The 22,910-nt window shown below is 37.0% G+C and overlaps 1 protein-coding gene across 1 annotated transcript in view; it reads left to right on the top strand.

Annotated features, from left to right (window-relative positions):
• LOC107664202 (growth hormone-releasing hormone receptor) overlaps window positions 1–22,495 on the top strand; it is a 42,534-nt gene extending 20,039 nt beyond the window's left edge. Inside the window, exons 8-14 of the mRNA XM_016454700.1 lie at window positions 368–521; window positions 3,693–3,753; window positions 4,218–4,287; window positions 4,378–4,469; window positions 8,709–8,838; window positions 13,126–13,167; window positions 21,551–22,495. Coding sequence (XP_016310186.1) covers window positions 368–521; window positions 3,693–3,753; window positions 4,218–4,287; window positions 4,378–4,469; window positions 8,709–8,838; window positions 13,126–13,167; window positions 21,551–21,652 — 651 coding nt within the window. The 3' untranslated portion in view covers window positions 21,653–22,495. The remainder of the gene's footprint in view (window positions 1–367; window positions 522–3,692; window positions 3,754–4,217; window positions 4,288–4,377; window positions 4,470–8,708; window positions 8,839–13,125; window positions 13,168–21,550) is intronic.
• Window positions 22,496–22,910: the final 415 nt, after the last annotated feature.

Below are 22,910 nucleotides of genomic sequence, written 5' to 3'. Positions count from 1 at the left end.
AACTTTTATTTTGGATGCGATTAATCGCGATTAATCGTTTGATATATATATATATTAATCTTTCATATATATATACTGTATATATGGTACATCCTTGTGGAATAAAAGTATTAATTACTTTCTTAAAAAAAATAATACTGACCCCAAACTTTTGAATGGATTAGAGGTTACGCACCTCTGAAAAATTCAGAAAAAACACCTACTAAAAAAGAAAAATTTCGGACCCTAGTTTCAAGGAAAGCTGCATTCATTTTTAAATTTATTTCCTGCTGAGTTTCTACTTTCTCCATCTGCTTATGTATTCCTCTCTTGTTTTTTTTGCCGTCATGCCCTGTTTATCATTCTCAGCATCTCTCTCTCTCCACAGGCAGCCTGTAAGGTGTCGGTGGTGTTTTGTCATTATTGCGTCATGGCTAATTTCTTCTGGTTGCTGGTTGAAGCCATGTATCTGAACTCTCTGCTGGTCTCGGACTTCCCGCGCATCCGCCGCTGTGTCTGGAGTTTCGCTCTGCTGGGCTGGGGTGAGATGCTCATATCTCTGTCCCTAGAGCCATCCGGCCCTGTCCTCTCTCACGCTCTTTCCTCTGGCCATCACAAATGAGGTTTCTCTTAATAGCTTGCCTTACACTATGTGAGTTATTGAAGGAACAAAAACAGAAATTTTGATCTTAGATCTTAGTTTGTAGTCCTGACATGATTTCTTTGACTAAAGGTTAATTCACAACAACACAGGGAACAATAACTATAAATGGTCCAGCTCTTTTAAAGCAGAATGGATTCTGATTGGCTGTGAATTTTGTTATTGTTCATCTGTGGGGAAAAAATAATTTTGAAAGTGATTCCAACGATACTGTTTTTCTGTGTCAATATCGTTATAGTAGTGGTGAGACAAAAAAAAATGTGAGCAAAGACTAAATTAAATTGCTAAAATAATGACAAACACATCTCATCTGCCATTGGTCAGATTAACACATAGGGCCCTATTTTAACGATCTAAGCGCATGGTCTAAAGCGCACGGCACAATTGTGAATCCACTTTTGCTAGTTTAAGGACGGGAAAAATGGTCGGCGCGCCCAACACATGTTCTAAAAGGGTTGTCCCTATTCTCTTAATGAGTAATGGGTGTGTTTTGGGCGTAAAGTGCCATAAACCAATCAGAGTCTCATCTCCCATTCCCTTTAAAAGCCAGTTGCGCTCGTGCCATGGCGGATTCGCTATTTACATGTTGGAATTTACAAGTGGAAAAACGCTTCTCTAGTGAGGAAACGGATCTGCTCGTGCGCGTAATTCTGATAGACATGCAAAGACTATCCATTATGACATGTAGGCATTTTTATATTTATGTACACAATAATAATCTTTTACATTTTTATCCTTTCAGTTTTTATTTTTAAAAATGTTTGTGTGCTGCTGCGTGTCCCTGTGTTTGTAATAAGCAAAGTGTACGCACGTTGAGCACCCTCCTATAGGCGCATATTACTAAGGCGTCGGGCTGAAACTAGTAAAAAACACTTGCGTCGCGCCTGGCGCCGCATTGCACCGGGTGTATGATAGGCCCATAGTCCTGCCCCAACTTCACGCTATTGGCTACATGAATGTTGTTGTGTCAGTGCTTATAATGGTTGTGGCAGAAGCTAACAATAAATTAGTTTTATCCCTTCTAGCCTTAACCATTTGTAATTTTTGGTGGAATTGACCGACATATATCTATATATAATAGGACGAAGTCTTTCACAAAGTCTTTTCACTATCATTTAAAAGTGCGATTTTCTTTCTTTTTTTAAAATTAATACTTTCATTCAGCAAGGATGCATTAAATTGATCAAAAGTGACAGTAAAGACATTTATAATGTAAACATTTCTATAAAAATCGGATCATGGAAAATCATAGGATCATGTGACACTGAAGACTGGTGTAATGATGCTGAAAATTTTTCAAATTTTCTGTGCAATGCAAAACTGAAAACAGCTTTGCATCACAGAAATAAATTCCATTTTAAAATATATTATAACAGAAAACAGATATTTTAAATTGCAATAATATTTCATATTATTACTGTTTTTACTGAATTTTTGATCGCATAAATGCAGGCTTGGATAGCATAAGAGACTTCTTTCCAAAAAATTAAAACATCTTACCAACTCTATTCCTTTGAATAGTAGCATATGTATGTAAAGAATAATGTATGCGCTTTGTGACACGTCGCAGCCCCTCTAGGTTTTTATTTTTGCAGTAATGTCCATTTTATTACTGATGCATGCTTATTTCTGAAACCTATTATTTTTCTCATGTTAGCAGCTATTACAGTCTCACTGACTCCAATCAGTGAAGTACAGCATGATCCTTTTGTTGTTTTGTTTCTCAATTTCCATTTATACTCTCTCTGTCTCTCTCTCTCTCTCCTGCTCTCTATTACCCTGGGAGGGCTGAGGAGTGTCAGAACAACTCTTGTGATTGGCATCTCTATCGTCTCTGATTTGAGCAGACAATTGAAAGAACAAACAGTTCAAATCACATTGTCGATGCAGTTCTCAACATAGACATGTGCGAATCACTGTTCTCGCTCTTATACGTTCCTGGTTTTATCGTGATCGATGCATCAGTATGTATATATACTCGATCGATGCATTAGTATACATAAATATATGTATATATAGATTTAAATGTATTCTTTTAGCATACGCTTTTATCCAAAGCGACTTACAATTGAGGAATACAATAAGCGATTCATCATAAAGAGGCAAATAAATGCAGGAGGTGCTTGCAATACAAAGTTTCAGGCATTGTTCAGATTAGTACAAGCTAGACAGGGAGAGATTAAGGAGAGAGAAAGCAAAGTTGTTGCTGTTTTTTTTTTGTTTTTTTTTAAAGATAAAGTCAAATGGTGACGAAAGAGATGAGTTTTCAGATGTCGCTTGAAAATTGTCAGGGATTCAGCATTCCGGATAGGAGTGGGAAGTTCATTCCACCAGCCAGGAACGGTGAATGAAAAAGTTCTGGAAAGTGATTTTGTGCCTCTCAATGATGGTACCACAAGGCATCGCTCACTTATAGATCTCAGACTTCTGGAGGGGATGTAGATTCGTAATAGCATTTAAAATGCATTTAAGTATTCAAATCTTAGATGTTTACGAATATCCTTTTATTATCTATTGAAACCCACAATATTTAAACTCCATACTCCATATATACATGTGTGTATATATATATATATATATATATATATATATATATATATATATATATATATACTGTATATATATAAATAAAAGCATATGTATATATAAGCATATATAAGCACTGGAAACTGGAAATAAGTTTAATACTTAATGAATGCTCTCTAAGTGCTGTCTAATTTCCATAAACATTTAAGCTTATTTTCATAATTGCTTAAAATATTAATTTTGGATTTTGCCAATTTTTGGTAATTTAACTAAAAGGCACTTAATATTTCATACAGCTTAGCTCTGATTCTTTTAATGCGCTTCTGTCTGGGTATCACTCAATACAGTCTGTAAACTGCTTCAGATTCTACATTTAGTGTCATTATCGTGATCATCATTGATAATAATAGCTTCTAGGTTTATTATCCCTGCTCATTTTTAACAGAGTTGCATTGAACACTCTCTGTAAGATTCCATTTCACTAACAGCATAATCTTTTTTGTCTGTCTCTTGTCTTTTCTCGCAGGCTTTCCACTGGTCTGCATCGTCCTCTGGATCTGCTCCAGACTGTATTTTGAGGACACAGAGTAAGTGCACATTTTTCCCTACCTTACTTAGTGGTGCTCGTTCATACTAGGGTTTAGGGTTAGGGATTTAAACAAGCCCCTAAAGCCAAGTGCACAATACAGAAATCAGTCTCATCACCTTTGATGTTTTCCGTCAGCAGCTAGTCTGCTACAAGAAGTCCCAGATTGACACCCGTGCAACGCTCTTCTAGAATGAATGACAACCCTATGATAAAGCAATGACTTTTGCCATTTGCTGCTTTATTGTAAATTACTGGTTAGGACATTGAGGGTGTCTATCTAGAAACCAGAATATCACAAGACTTGGGTTTGTAAGCAATGACCCAAAACACCCCAGCAACCACATAGAAACACAATAATTCCAATAATAGGACAGGAAATGAGTCTTTTAATGGATTGTGAGAGTAGAGAAGATGCAGATTTAAATCAGCTCTGTCTTATCCAGGCCTTTGGATTTTTTCCAGGTGCTGGGACATAAATGAAGACTCTCCTTATTGGTGGATCATCAAGGGTCCCATTGTAGTTTCCATAGGGGTGAGATAAAGCACGAGGACATGGATGAATGGGTTTGGCTCACACACACTTATTTTCAGCTCATATTTTCCTGTTTTCCTGCCCAACCAGGTGAACTTCCTTCTCTTCATGAACATTATCAGGATTCTGGTGCAGAAACTGAACCCTCGCCTGATCCAATTCAACAATTCAGCTCAGTACAGGTACAGAAAACAAGACAACACCGCAAACCCATGAGCAGGGCTATTAGAAACGGGACAGGAACTGCATGTGTCCTCAGGCGTGGCAATGAGTGGGTGCTTTCAATTCCTTCTCTGTGGGAGCTGAGCAGCAGGTCTGTGTGGGGGATTGTGGGATTGATAGTGCGGCTCAAGTGGTGAGAGCTTTACAATAAGCCTAACAAACTACTGGGTTCAATACATCAACTTTAGTAAATGCATTAGGTATTATGAACTGAAAGGTAATATTAGTTTATAAATATACATATAGTTCATTTTAGTTCATAATTCATTAACTAATGTTATCATATCAGTGTTATTTGCGTATTTATTTACAATATAGTATTTATTAATCATTTGAATTAGAATTTATGTTTATATTTTCAGTTTTCATTCTGTTATGTACTTTTGTAAATTCCATTTAGCTTTAATTTATTTTATTTTAGTTTAAGTAGTTTTAGTACTTCAATCTAAACTTATTTATTTCAGTTAGTTGCCAGGGTGTAATTTGTAATATTTGTTTTTAATTTTTTCGATGTAAAATTTAATTTAATTTAATTTAATTTACCAATATATTGTTTTACGTTTTACTTAATAATAACAACACTGTAATGTAGTAATATTTTTGGATATTAATAACATTAACCAAGATTAATAAACGCTGCAAAAATATAACTTGTATAGTTCATGCTGACTGTATAACTGATGTTTAATCTACAACCTTATTGTAAAGAAAATATTTAATGACTACAATGCTTATTAATCAGTAGAAATTGAATCTTAAGTTTAAACATACTTCTTTTAGTAGCTCCATCAGACAACATTTGACAACAACTGAACTGTAAAAAAAAAAATTTTTGTCAGGTTAAAAATGTGCCTCATATGCTAACATAACTGGTTGCACTCAAGTGATAAATATCATTTAATATAACTGAATCAGCTTGACTACATTAGATTGCATAGAAATAATGTCTTACGGTAACAATGAGTCTGTCTTTGTAGACAGGATGTTATGCAAAAGTTGTTCTTTCAAACCCCATAAACGTGCAAGAACTCCAGGGATGTGGTAATGAAATGCATTGAGAGTGACTTTGAGATTCACGGATAAGCACTACAGATGTAAAGCTGAAGCAAATGTTGCATGCTGACAGGAAATAGAATTGAGTTCCCAGAACGCTGCTGAAGGAGATTGTTGTGGACTCGAGACATCATTGTCACTGTGAGGATCCTTTGATCATTTTTAGCTACGGCGGCTGCTGGAAGTGTGATTCTCTTAGGTGCTGTGTCTTTGTTCTTTCATCTCTACTGTACTGTACTTCCCCCGTAGAGCCCACCAGATACTGTAACAGCACTGCTGATTGCCACAGGAAATACGATATTTTTAGGTATTTTTACAGATAACCCTCAAGCTGAGTTACTTTGAATTATTACAGTGTTACTAATATTTTGAATTCACTTTCTTATACAATGTATATACACTGGCAACCAAAAGTTTGGAATAATTAAGATTTTTAAAAATGTTTTTTAAAAGAAGTCTCTTATTCTCACCAATGCTGCATTTATTTAATAAAAAATACAGTAAAAACAGTAATATTGTGAAAAATTGCCATTTAAAATAACTTCTCAATTTGATTATATTTTAAATGTAATTTATTCCTATGAAGGCAAAGCTGAATTCTAATAAGCTGATTTGTGGCTCAATTATTATTGGTGCGCAATTTTTAATGATGGTTCTTATGTTGAACCGTTTTTGTGGAATTATTTTTTTTTTTCAGGATTCCTTAATGAATACAAAGTACATTGAACCACCTTTATTTGATTTTTCTTTAAATAAAATTATAAATGTCTTTGCTGTCACTTGTGATCAATTTAATGCATTTTTGCTAAATAAAAGTATTGATTTTTTTCAAAATCATATTTACCTCAATTGACAACAATTGAATGGTATTGTATAGCGTTTTTTTCTTCCATGAAAATATTAAGCAGTTTTAGTTGTAGTAATTTTAGTACTATTTCAACTAGTTGCCAAAGCAAAAGTTTTTCATCTAATATTTCTATTTTATTTTATTTAAACTTTATTTAAATGAATGAAATAATAATTAACAATAATAATACAGCCCACAAGAAACTCAAACAGGACCATCTCAATACCATTGTTTTCTTTTAAAGGGGTCATATGATGCTTTTTTAAAGATCATTATTTGGTGTATTTGGTGTAACAGAATATGTTGACATGCTTTAATGTTCAAAAAACACATTATTTTTCAAATACTGTACATGCAATCTTATGTATCTTATCTATACACAATCAGCTTGTAACACTCCAAAGAGAAAGGAAAACTTGAAATCGCACCCTTTATGACCCCTTTAAATATTTTGTTGTACTCTGTCAATACCATGGTATTATGAAAAAAGGCTGTATGCTTCAAAAAATTACCATGGCATTACCATGACGTGTGGATATGGTATAATGGCAATTCGTGGTATTCTTTAAAGTACCTTGTAGTTCTCTGTAAATAAATACCTTGATATAGGTAATAATTTGAGATTGTGTGTGATGGTATGAAATGGTAAAACTATGGTACTTGCGTATATACCATGGTACTGACATTTTCATGGTACGCCAGGGTACTTCCAAGAATAGCATGGTATACTATGGTACATGTCCAAAATATCATTCTTTTTGGTAGTTTTTTGTAAGTATTGTCAAAACCATAGTACTTTTTTGGACACAGTACCATGGTTTTTGGGCATGTACATGGTATGCTTTTAAGTACTTTGGTATATGATTATGGTAATCAACTGAAAACGTTTTCATTATAACAATAATCAAAATAAACAGTTCTTCTGCCAGTTCCTATAGTCAAACTGTAGGCTGTTGCCAAGCAACATAATCAAATTTCAATACTGTTTTTATATCCATGTGTCAGAGGATGATTTCCAGTACATTTCTGCCTGGCACAGCTAATTTTTAAGAGCACTGAATGATAATTTGGAGATAGATATGTGTATGTGTTTGGTTATGTGTCCCGTTAATGGTGCTATCATGAAGAGACTCTTTGTTCTTGCCAAAAATGAGTGTTTGCTGCTGTTATGTTTATATTCACACAGGCCTGTGAATGACAGCTACGCTCTCTAGGATCTGTGTTATTAAGAGTTTCTGTCAGATTATTTGATGGTTTTGCATTAAAACTGTGTGCAGTGGTGCTAATACAGTAAAACACAGCGAGTTTATTGATCCGTGAGTGATTTGAATTTTAATATATTAAACAGTGAGGGACCTCAAAGTATTTATATTTAAAGGAATAGCTCACCAGATATGAAAAAAAAAGTTTTTGCCATTAAATTTCAGTGAATAAACTTTAAATTTCACACAAAGTTGACTTCAGAAAACTTGGAATACAGTGCACAAGTTATATAGACTATACTTTTATGCTACAGTTCTTGATACAGATTTGTTTCATGAAGAAATCAACTAAACCTATCTTTTGTATTCCAAGAAGAATTAGCAGAGCAATTATAATAATCACTGCACATATGTTTACATTCATGCATATTCACTTTTATCTGGCTCACAAATAAAGAACAATACAAACACAAGAAACTATATTACTGGAAGCTATAAATACAACACTACTCAGTATTCACATCAATGTGCAAATACAGAGGACACTTATGAATACTGAAGGAACAGTTCACCCTACAATGAAAATTGTCAATGTTTTATTACCACCAGTATGCTGTTATTTTTCTTTTTCCACAGAAGACAATGAACGTGAATTGCTTGACACATCTCATACTGCATTCATCCATCATTGATAGCAAAACGACATTGTTTTTTTTGCATATATGCATGTGCAGGATTTTTCACACAAAGCTCTCTTTAAAATAAAGCCTACAAGTCAAATAGACTACTTTAATGTTTCTTTTATAATGCTTTCTGCTCCTTTTTGGGGCCTTCACAGTGTCTGTCCCCATTCACTTTCTTTGTACATGGAAAAAATAACAGCGTGCAGGTTAGGAATGACAGGGTGAGTAAATATTGATAGTATTTTGATTTTTCGTGAACTATTCCTTTACGGTGTTGTCTGAAGTCATGCCTTATCATGTTCTTACTCGTTTGAATCCATAAAGTCTACTCACCAGAATCTCTCAGCATTAATCTGCCCAATAACACTCTTACCCTTCTTCCTCCTCTTCATCCTTTATCTCTCCTCCCCTCAGGCGACTGACCAAGTCCACCCTCCTCCTCATCCCTCTCTTCGGCACTCATTACATGGTCTACAACTTCCTCCCAGAATACTTCAATGTGAGCTTGCGGCTTTGCATCGAGCTGTGTCTGGGCTCCTTCCAGGTTATTCAGCCCGCTGTCAGCACAACACAGCTTAAACACAAACACAGCACGCATAAACTTATTAAAGGGATAGTTCACCCAAAAATGAAAATTCTGTCATTAATTACTCACCCTCATGTTGTTTCAAATCCGTAAGACCTTCGTTCATCTTCGGAACACAAATTAAGATATTTTTGATGGAATCTGAGAGCTGTCTGACCCTGCATAGACAGCAATACAACTGAAATGTTCCCAAGTCCAGAAACGTAGCAAGGAGATCGGTAAAATAATCCATGTGACATCAGGGGTTCAACCGTAATTTTATGAAGCTACGAGAATACTTTTTGTGCGCAAAAGAAAAGAAAAAAACGACTTTATTCAACAATTCGTCTCCTCCGCTTCACCCTGTAGCGCCATTTTGGAGAGTATCAGCTGGACGTAAACAGCATATGCTGTTCTGTGTCAGCTGCGTCATGCCGGATCTGTTTCCTACGTTGTTGTGATTTGATCTGAATGAAAACAGCGTATCCGTGTGTTTACGTCCAGCGGATACTCTCCAAAATGGCACTACAGGTTGTTGAATAAAGTCGTTTTTTTTTTTTCTTTTGCGCACAAAAAGTATTCTCGTAGCTTTGTAAAATTACGGTTGAACCCCTGATGTAACATGGATTATTTTTACCGATCTCCTTGCTACGTTTATGGACCTTGATCGTGGTAATTACATTGCTGTCTATGGGAGGGTCAGAGAGCTCTCAGATTCCATCAAAAATATCCTAATTTGTGTTCCGAAGATGAACGGAGGTCTTACGGTTTGAAACGACATGAGGGTGAGTAATTAATGACAAGCATTTTCATTTTTGGGTAAACTAACCCTTTAAGGCTTGAATACACTACACGTCTTTTGCCCAGATAGACGTGTTGATGCTAGTTGGTAAAACCAGAACCAGTCTGCAGATTTTCGGCACTTGGAGTTCATGAATTTAGTGTGTGATTCACAAACAAATGACTCTTTCTGATTGGCTCTTGTTAGTGAATCAGAAACATGCAGCACAAACAGTATAGTCCAATTCATGAACAAATTACAATTTTCAGTCTGTTCTTTTTATTGAATCAAAAACTTCCAGTGCAACCAGTGTAGTCTGATTAACTAACAAATGTCTCTTTTAAAATGGTTCTCTTTAGTGAATCAAAAACATGAAAAGCAACCTGTGTAGTTCACAAACGAGTTAAGACTGTATTTAACCACTGTATTTAACTTTTTATTAAATCAAAACACACAGCACAAACAGTACAGTCTGATTCGCAAACAAATGACTCTTTTCAAATGGTTCTTTTTTAGTGAACCACACACATACAGTACAGCTCAACCAGTGTAGTTCAATTAACTAACAAATGACTCTTTTAAAATGGTTCTTTTTAGTGAATCAGAAACATACAAAGCAACCTTTGTTGCCTGGTTCATGAATAAATTATTAATTTAAACCAGTTTTTTAATCAAACAAAAACATGCAGCACAAAAAGTATAGTCCGATTTATGCACAAATGACTTTGTCAATCATAAACAAAGCAACCAGCGTAGTCTGATTCATGAACAAATGACTCTTTTACAACTATTATTTTAGTCAATCAAAAACACCTAGCCAGAGCCGATCCTCCCTATACGCAAAATATGCAAGCTGCGTAGGGCCCCCGAAACACCAGGGGGCCCCCTTGCTCTCAAAGATGATTTCATTTTAGTTTTGTTTTTGAATTTGGCCAGCGGTTATGAAAACATGAATGATCATTTCTTTTAATGCGGTGCGCTGTCGCCCTTTCTACGTAAAAATCAGTTAAATCATGTAAAGTGAATGTCGTACAGTCTTGCTCTAGACTAAAAAAACGAGTTGAAAGTGTACCGATCCGCGGAAGAGACACTGTTCTCCATCCCCGCCCCACTTTTGCGTAGGACCCCCAAAAGTCTAGGATCGGCACTGCACCTAGCACAAACAGTATAGTCTGATTCACGAACAAATTACTCTTTTAAACCAGTTCTTTTTATTGAATCAAAAACTCTATATTCCGATTCACAAACAAATAACTCTTTTAAACCAGTTCTTTTATTGAATCAAAAACACCTATCATAAACTGTATAGTCTGATTCACAAACAAATTACTCTTTTAAACCAGTTATTTTTATTGAATCAAAAACACCTAGCACAAACTGTATAGTCTGATTCACGAACAAATAACTCTTTTAAACCAGTTCTTTTATTGAATCAAAAACACCTAGCACAAACTGTATAGTCTGATTCACGAACAAATAACTCTTTTAAACCAGTTTTTTTATTGAATCAAAAACACCTAGCACAAACTGTATAGTCTGATTCACAAACAAATGACTGTTTTACAACTATTCTTTTAATAAAAAAAAACATACAAAGCAACCAGCGTAGTCTGATTTGCAAACAAATGACTCTTTTAAAATGGCTCTTTTTTAGTAAACCAAAAACGTACAAATCAACCAGAGTAGTCTGATTCACAAACTTTTAAATCAGTTCTTTTTATTTAATTAAAAACATGCAGTGCAACTACTGTAGTCTGATTAACTAACGAATGACTTTTTCTTTTTAATGAGTCACATGATAACAATGAAGCACATGTTTCTACAAGAGTTTGTGGTCGGTGTGCTATCGCCAATCGTTTAGTATATGATGGCCAGTTTTTCTCCATTTTCAACCATTTACAAAATCCAAAAGTGTATGATGTCTAGTATTCTGTTCAGATTTTTAAAGTCATGTATTCCAGCCTTCAGATGAGCTCAGATCAAAACAAGCTCAGAGCAGACCTCATTCTCACCTTTGATCTCCTGAGATAGGAGATGGACATTGGGGCTTTAGAGATATTACTTAGTTAGATGGAACACTAATTGAGTTTCCTGAAGGGCCGATGACTAATTTTAAAAATTAATTCCATGCAGGAGTTCGAGAAACATAACAGGAAGGCTGTTACCTTCTTGTAAAGGTTTAATATGATGTCCGTGATGTGCGTTTTTTTTAATGCTAATTACTTTCTGTGAAGGCTAACATTGAAGTAAGACTGTGTCATTTATCTTGACTAGTCAGACATGTCAGCTCACCCCGAATGTGCAAAATGACTGACAGGCAGAGAGGCACCTCAAGTTTTCAGATTGCTATTTGCTGTTTACAGAGCCTACGGCGGTCCTAGTGACAGGTTTGATATCTTAGGACATCTCAGTTAGATACTATATATAACCTGTATATATAGTATATATTGGGGTGTGTGTGTGTGTGTGTGTGTGTGTGTGCTATGTCAGACTGCTCAAAAAGAGCAATATTTTGATTTAGCCGCCTTCAAGGCTATCACTCACTGATCCTAGGACATTTAAAAACACCTCTACAGCAGCATTTATCTGCCACTGATCTGACAGTACCTGTAGTTCACCTGAAAATGATAATTGTGCCATTATTTACTAATCCTCATGTCGTTCCAAACCCGTATTTTTCCATGGAACACAAAAGTAGAAAATTTAAGAGTAGTTCTATAGATACCATCTTTAAACTCAATCAATGTCTAGCACAAGAAATTATAATGTGCAAAATTATTCTAAAATGATGAACTCAAGCTCATAAGAGTCCTTTGCTTGTTTATCAGACTGCACTGGTTGTTTGGTCTGTTTTTGATTAACTAAAATAAAATAATACTATTTAAAAGAGTAATTTGTTTGAGAATCTGACTTCATTAGTTGTGCTGTATGTTTTTAATTTGCTAAAAACAACCAGTTTAGAAGAGTAATTTGTTCATGAATTGGACTTCAGTTTTTGCGCCGTGTGTTTTTGATTGATTAAAAAGAACAAATTTGAACTCGAACACAAGCACAAACATTCTTCAGAATTGTTCCTTTTGGATTCTACAGAACAATTAACAGCATAAGAATTAATGAACGATTCCTATCATGTTTATATTCAGAGTGACACCTGCAAAATGTGTAAGCTGTTGTATGTTATTAGTGTGGAATTATCTGATTCTTCACTGTGGATGTGTACTTCAGCACTGGACCGTTATACATTTAATCTCATGGATACTTCTGAAGGATTAGGATCTGATCCGGATGACTCGAAAAACACAGATACACAGATTCATGCATGAATGGTGTAAACGGTGTTAACAGCATAAAATTGTTTTGTCTCATAACACTGAGATGAAAGGGAGAGGAAGAGAGATAGATCTATAATATTTGTAGATATTTGATCTGAGGAACATTTTATTCAATTTACAAAAACTGACTTTCTCTTCATTGATTTTCTTAAGGGCCTCATTGTGGCAGTTCTCTACTGTTTCCTGAACCAGGAGGTGAGTGATTAGGCCTATTATATGGCAGCTCTCACACACCATAAAAATACAAAAAAACTAATCAAAATAATGTGCTGAAAGCTAGATTCCAAAAATGCCATGCCCTTATGCTTTTAACAACTGTAAAAGTGCATGCAAGTCCGATATCTGGACTAACCAGCTTGTTTACTGTTGATTCTGCAAGTCAGGTTTGTTTTTGAATGGAGATAATCAGCGTTCTCAGATGCCTAAACAAGATTTGTACTCAAAATCTAGCCCAATAAAATCCTTGACAAGCATGTTTGCCAGTCTTTGTTAATTTGATTAAAAACAGACTGGGAAATTAACAAGAGGACTGCTTAAAGGCCAATACACAATTAAGGATAAATAATAATAATGCATTGCATTTCAGTCTTGCATTTAATGAAAATCATTTTTAACAAAACCAATATATTAAATGTAAGAGCCATTTAAGTTATTTGTTTATTTATATAGATGTGAAATAAGTTATTGTTTGGATAAAGAAATTGTTCAATAATTGTACTTAAATAATTTAATATGTTTCATATAAATATTGAAAATGATACTGATGTCATTTCCGGCAAGAGCCGTTAGAATTTGTTTCATGCAAGATTGGAGCGCTACAGTTTTTTGACCGTGTAACATTTCCAGTTATTTTTTGTTATTAAACTTTCTTAAAAGGAAATTACTGGGCTTTTGGATGTTATTCGAGTTCAATGCACGCTCACACAAGAAGAAGCAACAGAAATCAGAAATTAGATGGATTGCTATCACGTTATTTAGTCAAAAAACTCGCTCTGTGGAGATGGAAAGTGAACTAAAAGTGCGTAGATGCCGCGCTTGTGACAAGGACATAACCGACAGAGGATCGTCTGTGAATGAACACGGAAATGTTTGATGATCGCGGATTATAAATAGCGGACACGGCTTTATTCTCCGGTGGATTAAAGGGTTATTTCACCCAAAAATGAAAATTAGTCCAGAAATTACTCACTCTCAAGTCATCCTAGGTGTATATGACTTTCTTCTTTCAGACAAATCCAGTCGGAGTTATATTAAAAATTGTCTTTGATCTTTCAAGATGTTTCATGGCACTCAGCAGGTGTTGCATGCATCAGTCCAAAAGAAGTTAAATAAAAAGCGCCCGTCCATAAAAAAAAAGGGTGAACAAAGGCCTTCTGTAGCGAATCGATGCGTTTTTGTAAGAAAAATATCCATATTCAAAACGTAATAATCACTTTAATCTAGCTTGCGTTCACTGTTGTACACGGAAGCAGCTCCGGGAGCATGAGATATGAGGTCGGCTTTGCGCATGCGCCGCTCAGAAGTGACGAACGCGGAAGCGTAGGGGAGAGATCAAAACAAAACAACGGTCACTAATTAGAAGTACACACATTTGTAAAGAAGAATGTCGGAGGATTTCGATATAAGCCAAGAGGAGACTGGTTTTCCTTTGCTAAAGTAAGGAAACTTTGCTTCCTTTGCTCCTGTTAACAAACATTGGTTTTCACGAGACTCACTGGCGCATGCGCAGCGCTGACCTCATACATCATCCTCCCAGAGCTGCTTCCATGTACAACTGTTGGCGTAAGCTACATTAAAGTGATTATTACATTTTGAATATGGATATTTTTCTTACAAAAACGCATCGATTCGCTACAGAAGGCCTTTGTTCACCCCCCGGAGCCATGTGAGACATTTTTTATGGATGGGCGCTTTTTATTTAACTTCTTTTGGACTGACGCATGCAACACCTGCTGAGTGCCATTAAACAGCTTGAAAGATCAAAGACAATTTTTCATATAACTCCGACTGGATTCGTCTGAAAGAAGAAAGTCATATACACCTAGGATGACTTGAGGGTGAGTAATTTATGGGCTAATTTTCATTTTTGGGTGAACTAACCCTTTAAAAACTGCATCACAAAGAAGAACGTCCCTACTCATTGAAGCTCCGTGAATGAGGTAACGGACTTTTGAATCGGCTATAAAGATGACGCAATGCATGTTTGAAGAAGCTGAAATGCATACATATGATACAGAATTACAGTTATTACAGTATTACGTGTACTTTTAATCGTCTGCAAGCAGTTTGTGCACTGGTGGAATTATGATTGCTGAGGGAGGAGAGGATGACGTTGCAGTTTTTGAACACGAGAGTGTTTAAACCCACCGAAAGAGCATTAGAAGAGCAACTTCACAGATGCATTAGTTTGAGACGAGCGAAATTTTCTGCTCTTACCAGTAAGATCAAAACCATTGAAAGGTTAATGACTGATGATGGAAATCTGCAGAATGTACAAGATCTGATGCAACTTGATTTTGCACAGTTGATAACCGAGTTTACCGATTTAAATGCGCAAGTTCAAGATCTTCTGCTTGAAGATGAAAAGATTGCAGATCAAAGAAATTGGTTTGAGCCTAAAATGGATTCCTTGAGACTTTTTGTAAAGAAAACGGAAGATTGGATGGCTGCTGTTGGTGATAGAAAAGGCCAAAATGAGATGGAGGATGATGTTACTCCTCACGACAGTGCCTCGCAGGTATCTGTGAACAAGAGTGAATCAAAACAGACGCATGATTCAGATGTTGACAGTGGATCAATTTCCTCCTCAGTATTGTCTGCATGTGCACGAGAAGAATCAAAACGTGCAGCTTTGCTAGCAATAGCAGCAGTTTTAAAGAAAAAACAACTTGAAATTGAAAAGATGCAGCTCAAAGCAAAAATGGAGGAACTTGAAATTGAAACGGCACTTGCAGAGAGCAATGCTAAATTAAATGTACTAAAAGAGTATGAATATTCAGAGGATGGCAGAAGCAGTGTACAATCTAAGCAAAGAAAAGGAATCCACCTGAAGCAATCAGAACTGAAAACAGAGCAAAGAGACTATTCTCCTTGTCATTCAGCTGTGGTGAAAAGTAGAACAAAAGCTATCCCGAATCCCGTGTCACTTGCAGCACCACAGCCAGGCACACCAGAAGACACTGGCCACAGTGCTAATCGTCAAGCAAACGACAGCATAATACAGGTTATGCAGAAACAACATGACTTCACGGAAATGCTTGTGAAACAGCAAAGACAAATTCATCTTCCTAGTAAATGCTTCCTAGTAGATCCGTTAACCTACAAATCCTTCATCAGGTCCTTTGAGCATACCATCGAACATAAAACAGACCATGAAAAGGACAAGCTATATTATCTAGAACAATACACTGCAGGAGAACCACAAGAGCCCATCAGGAGCTGTGAATATATGCCGTCAAGCAGAGGTTTCAAAGAAGCAAAACGACTTCTCCAAAGGCATTATGGAGATGAGCTGATCATAGCAAGGGCTTACATCGATAAAGCTTTAATGTGGCCTCAGATCAAGTCTGATGATGGTAAAGTCTTGAGTGCATATGCTTTGTTCCTGATTGGTTGTCGTCATACATAATAATAATACTTCCTTACATTTATATTGCGCTTTTATGGGCACTCAAAGCGCTTTACATAGAAGGGGGGAATCTCCTCATCCACCACCAGTGTGCAGCATCCACCTGGATGATGCGACGGCAGCCATATTGCGCCAGAACGCCCACCACAAACCAGCTTATTGGTGGAGAGGAGACAGAGTGATGAAGCCAATCAGCAGATATGGGGATGGTTAGGAGGCGATGATGGTCAGAGGCCAATGGGCGAATTTAGCCAGGATGCCGGGGTTACACCCCTACTCTTTTTCGAAGGACATCCTGGGATTTTTAATGACCACAGAGAGTCAGGGCCTCGGTTTAATGTCTCATCCGAAAGACGGTGCTTTTTGTCAGTATAGTGTCCCCGTCACTACACTGGGGCGTTAGGACCCACACAGACCACAGGGTGCGCACCCCCTGCTGGCCTCACTAACACCTCTTCCAGCAGCAACCTAGTTTTCCCAGGAGGTCTCCCATCCAGGTACTGACCAGGCTCAGCCCTGCTTAGCTTCAGTGGGCAACTAGTCTTGGGCTGCAAGGTGATATGGCTCCAACATTGGAGGTTGGAGAGTCTATGGAGGAAATGGACAAATCCTACCAATATGAGAGTTGTAATTTCAAAGTTGCCATACAAAATGAAAGAAAGATGGCGATCAGAAGCTTATGACATTAAAGAGCGACAAGGAGTAAGAGCCAGATTTACTAATTTAGTTGACTTTATTGATCGTCAAGCAAAAGTGGCCATGGACCCTCTCTTCGGAGACATACTGGACAACCGCAATGTTGTAACAGTGAAGGCGAATCCGAAAGAGAAGTATCCTAAAAAAGGAATAAGTAAGAGCAGCTTTGCAACCAACATTTGCATGGAAGAAAGAAAGCCACAAGATGGGTCAAGAAAACAGGTCAGTCCACCCAAGATAGTCAATGCCTTTGAGAAACCATGTATGTTTTGCTTAAAAAGTCATGCTCTCGAGTCATGCAGTGAAATCAAAGAGCAGCCACATAAAGTACGTCTGGAGTTCCTGAAGTCTAAGGGCTTGTGCTTTGGATGCTTAACTCAAGGCCATCTTAGCAAGATGTGTAAGAAGAGAATGGAATGTAAGGAATGCTCCCAAAAACACCTAGACATTCTGCACATTAAGGAGGACCACAAAAGTGCAAAAGATGATGAATCATTTGACAAAAAGATCTCATGGGCCCAGGTCTCCCTTAACCACCAATCAAGCAACTTCTCAGAGTCTGCAGGAGATAACTGTGTTGTCAATAGTGCCAGTAAAAGTCAAGTCAGGTAAAAGTGACAGATATGTGGAAACATATGCTTTCCTGGATGCAGGAAGTACAGCTACCTTTTGTACTGAAGAACTGAAATTGAACTTGAAAGGGAAGCCAACTCAGATTCTACTGAGCACTATGTGTCAAGATAAGCCAGGAGAGCAGAAGCTAGTAAGCAGTTTTATCCTCACAGACCTGGAGGTGTGTGCGCTGGAAGACACGAAGTATACACAAATACACTCATTGACGTGCTCACCAGGTTTAGAGAAGAACTGATAGCCATGATGGCAGACGTGGAGTCGATGTTCTATCAAGGGAGGGTTCCTGAAGAGGATGCAGATCTGCTTCACTTTCTTTGGTGGCCAGATGGCAATTTGAATGCACCTATAGAGGAGTATAGAATGATGGTGCACTTATTCGGGGCCGCTTCGTCGCCTAGCTGCGCCTCTTACGCACTGGGAAAGACAGCAGATGACAGAAAAGATGTAACATCTCAAAAAGCTGTTGAAACAGTTCTGTACAATTTTTATGTAGATGACTGTTTGAGATCAGTGTGCACGGAAAAAGAAGCAATTGACCTAATAAAAGACCTTAGAGGCTTGTGTTCTGAAGGAGGTTTTTTCTTAACGAAGTGGGTAAGCAATAGTAGAAAGGTATTGTCTATCCCAGAAGATCAAAGAGCCAGTGGAATAAAAGATCTTGACTTGGATCAGGATTCTCTGCCCATCGAGAGAGCACTCGGCATGCAGTGGTGTATAGAAAATGACACCTTCACTTACAACATCCACGTAAAGGAGAAGCCATTGAGCAATTCGTCAATTCAATTTACGACCCTCTTGGCTTTCTGAAATCAAAAACGAAGTCAAAGTCAATGTTCTCAACATCAGTGAAAGCAATGACATTATGAGTAAGTTAACTGATTACTACTCAGGCTGGTCTCAGTTCAAAAAGGGCAACAGCATGGATGCTAAGATTCAAAGAAACATTGTTACAATTATGCAAAGCAAGGAAACAATTCCAATCATCCATTGCACAATCAGAGAAAGACACAAAGAAACAAGCAGCCCTTCTACAGGATCAAATGCAAAACTACAGATCAACAATGAGAGGAAAGTCACTGAGCCTGGAAGACTTAAATCAAGCAGAAATTCAACTCATTCAGTACAGTCAGAAACAACACTTCTTTGAAGAAATTGAGGCTCTGAGAAAGAATGTTCCTGTTAAGAGAAGAAGTCAACTATACAAGCTTGACCCTGTGCTTCAGGATGGAATATTAAAGGGGTCATATGATGCTATTTTAAAGATAATTATTTGGTGTATTTGGTGTAACAGAATATGTTGACATGCTTTAATGTTCAAAAAACACATTATTTTTCAAATACTGTACATTATTGTAGGTCCTCTATGCCCTGCCTCTCTCAAACGCGTCGTTTTCAACAAAGCCCCCTCCTTTGACAAGCGCAGTCTGCTCTGATTGGCCAGCTGACCCAGAAATGTAACGCCCCTTAACATAATCGCGAGCTTCAAGCTTTCAAAGTAAATATCAAGACAGTTAAGGATTTGAGACTTTAGTCTTTGCAACTCTACAGATCTTCTTTATACACCAAGAGCTTGTAACACTACAAAGAGAAAGGAAAACTTGAAATCGCATCATATGACCCCTTTAAGAGTGGGTGGTAGGCTCGACAACGCGGCCATGCCAGAAGAATCCAAACATTCCGTCATTCTCTCTAAGCACTCCAGAATTTCCACTCTCATTCTAAGTGACATCCATCAAAGATATGGGCACTGTGATCGAAGCTACCTGCTATCTATGCTCAGACAAAAATTCTGGATCCCCCAAGCTAGCTCAGCTATTCGAAAGCTTATATATAAATGCTCAGTTTGTCGCAGACTTAATGGAAGAGCCTGCCAGAAGACCGCTTGCTACCTGATAAACCCCCTTTTACAAACGTGGGTGTCGATTACTTCGGACCCTTCGAAGTTAAACAGGGCCGGAGTACTGTGAAAAGGTATGGATTGTTATTCACTTGCCTAACAATTAGAGCAGTACACATTGAAGTAGCTGATAGCTTGGACACTGACTCATGCTTAAACGCTTTGAGGCGCTTCATAAGTAGAAGCGGACAGGTGTCAGTCATGCGCTCAGACAATGGCACAAATTTTGTTGGCGCCGAAAGAGAGTTGCAAGAAGCACTGAGCAACCTGAACCATAGCAAAATTGAAAATGTCATGCTACAGAAAGGCATTAAATGGATACTTAGTGCTCTCTTAAAAGAACAGTCTATCAACGATGACAGTCTTCACACAATCATGTGCGAGGTGGAAAGCATCATTAACAACAGACCAATAACTAGTGCATCAGACAATCCGAATGACCTTCTTGAGCCTCTGACGCCTAACCATTTCCTGTTGGTGAAAACTCAACCCAGCCTACCACCGGGTCTCTTCAAAAAAAGAGGACGAATATGGGAGAAAACGCTGGAAACAGGTCCAATATCTTGCTGATTTGTTTTGGAGTAGATGGACTCATGAGTACCTACCCATTCTACAAGAGTATTAAACACGTATTTATACCGATTTCATCAGGCTCCGAAAATCCTTAAAAAAGAACGCAAAGAATGGCCTTCTCAGCTGCCATAGTTGCAACTCTTGCGTCATCAGAACAGTGTGTTCAACGCACCACCGTTTCCGTTTAAAAAACGTTTTGCACCGGGTCTCGTCACTTCCGGTTCAAGCGTGATGATCATAACCAATGTCCATCACATATGCGGACTGATGTCTAAACATTTTTTTAATTTTTATTCTTTTCACATTTAGATATAAAAATTTAATAAAACGTCAACAATAAAAACAGCTAGCTAGTTTAACTGATTATCTTAAAAGTCCATAGATATCGCTATTATTTAAGACGGCTGTTAACACGTTCTCCAACAAGCGGAAGCAATGAGACCTGTTTTCCGGGTTTGGTCAGGTGATGTTCGACATATACCCTATTAGGGGCCGGATGTGTAAGAGCCATTCAAGTTATTTGTTTATTTATATAGATGTGAAATAAGTTATTGTTTGGATTAAGAAATTAAATAATTGTACTTAATTTAATGTGTTTCATATAAATATTGAAAATGATGCTGATGTAATTTCCGGCAAGAACCGTTAGAATTTGTTTCCTGCAAGATTGGAGCGCTACAGTTTTTTGACATTTCCAGTTATTTTTTGTTATTAAACTTTCTTAAATGGAAATGGGCTTTTGGATGTTATTCGAGTTCAATACACGCTCACACAAGAAGAAGAAGAAACAACAGAAATCAGAAATTAGATGGATTGCTATCACATTAAAGAACAGTTCACTCAAAAATGAAAATTGGCTGAAAATGTACCCAGCCTCAGGTCATCCAAGATGTAGATGAGTTTGTTCCTTCATCAGAACTGATTTAGAGAAATTTAGCATTACATCGCTTGCTCACCAATGGATCCTCTGCATTGAATGGGTTCCGTCAGAATGAGAGTCCAAACAGCTGATTAAAACATCAGAATAATATGAAATGATAAAATATACACACACATTTATAACATATGTAAGATTTCAGTTTTGTTTCGATCAAAGTCTCTCCTGAGATTTTGTGTTTATATATTATGCAGTACATGTGTTTGTCTGTTAGGTTCAGAAAGAAATACGCTTACGTTGGATGCGATATCAAGAGGGGAGTTACGTTGTCGTCCCTGTTGGAGCCAAAGGAAGTCAGATGGACACTCCATTCTAGAGTCATTAAAACTCACCGGTGCCTCTAATATACAGACCTCAACACCTCCAGAAAACATGAACATCTGAATCAAACAGTTTTATTAAATGCAGATTGTATTGCTCAGTTGATATGACAACAAATGGCTTAAATAGCCAGAATATACAGTGTTTCGGCTGCAGTATATCTGTGAATTAAACACATTCATTCATTAGAGAGCATGGTAAAAATTTGTTTAAAAAAATGTGAATACTGAATTAATCATAGCAAAACTGCTGCTTTTGGGGGATTCTGGGTGGGTTTAATCAAAGTATGTACATATAAAAGCCTATAAAAATATACTTCTGTTGCCTTTCAAATTCAGATATTTAATTATAATATTTATTACTTTGGGGGAAATGTTAAACTCTAAAATTGTACACAATAAAAGGCAGTATGGTGGTTTTGAATGTGTACATATTTATCTGTATGTATGTATGTATGTACATGTTTACAGTATTAACATTTGTAAAGAGAAATATAAAGATTAATTGGTAGATTCATGGATTTCTGAGTGAGATAGGCCTACAGGTAACCAGGCAAGTTGTTATGTTTTATATGTTGTAATTCTGTAGAATTTGTTAACTACAATTTCTATTGGCAAAAACAGTGGTTTGATATTTCCTTATCATTTCAAAAGTTGTTTTGTGTTTATAACTGTATTTATATTTAGCTGAAACGCCTGTAATAGGCTGTTTAATGTCAAGTTCCCATAGAGTGACAACACGTCCTGCAAATTGCTCATCATATGTTCCTGATACATCATATGTATCTTTTTTCCCCCCTGCCATATAAATGTTCAAAAGCATCTTTGTAGCAAAGACTGTAAGGTACACTCTAAAAAATGCTGGGTTAAATATAACCCAGCGCTGGGTTAAAAAGGGACAAACCCAGCTATTGGGTTGTTTTGACCCAGCGGTTGGGTTAAATGTTTAACCCAACCTTCTGGGTAGTAACCCAACCGCTGGGTCAAAACAACCCAATTTCTGGGTTTGTCCCTATTTTACCCAGCAGTGGGTTGTATTTAACCCAGCATTTCTTAGAGTGTACCGTTTACTGTTTGTTTGTTATACTTTTAATTATTTACCTGAACGGAAGTCTCGTACATTCAAAGAAAATAGCTTACTTTTGCGTTTCGAAATAGAGCAGAGATTGAAATGCCAAATGGGTTTAATTAACAGTGGAATGTTTTCATGTGTCCAAAGACTGCTGTTGTGTTGCTTTATATGTAGCCTTCTCT

This window comes from Sinocyclocheilus anshuiensis, unplaced genomic scaffold (genome assembly GCF_001515605.1).
Source record: "Sinocyclocheilus anshuiensis isolate Anshui unplaced genomic scaffold, SAMN03320099.WGS_v1.1 scaffold67, whole genome shotgun sequence".
Lineage (NCBI taxonomy): Eukaryota > Metazoa > Chordata > Actinopteri > Cypriniformes > Cyprinidae > Sinocyclocheilus > Sinocyclocheilus anshuiensis.
Note: the sequence above shows the minus strand (reverse complement) of the source record. Positions and strands in the feature narration are given on the sequence as shown.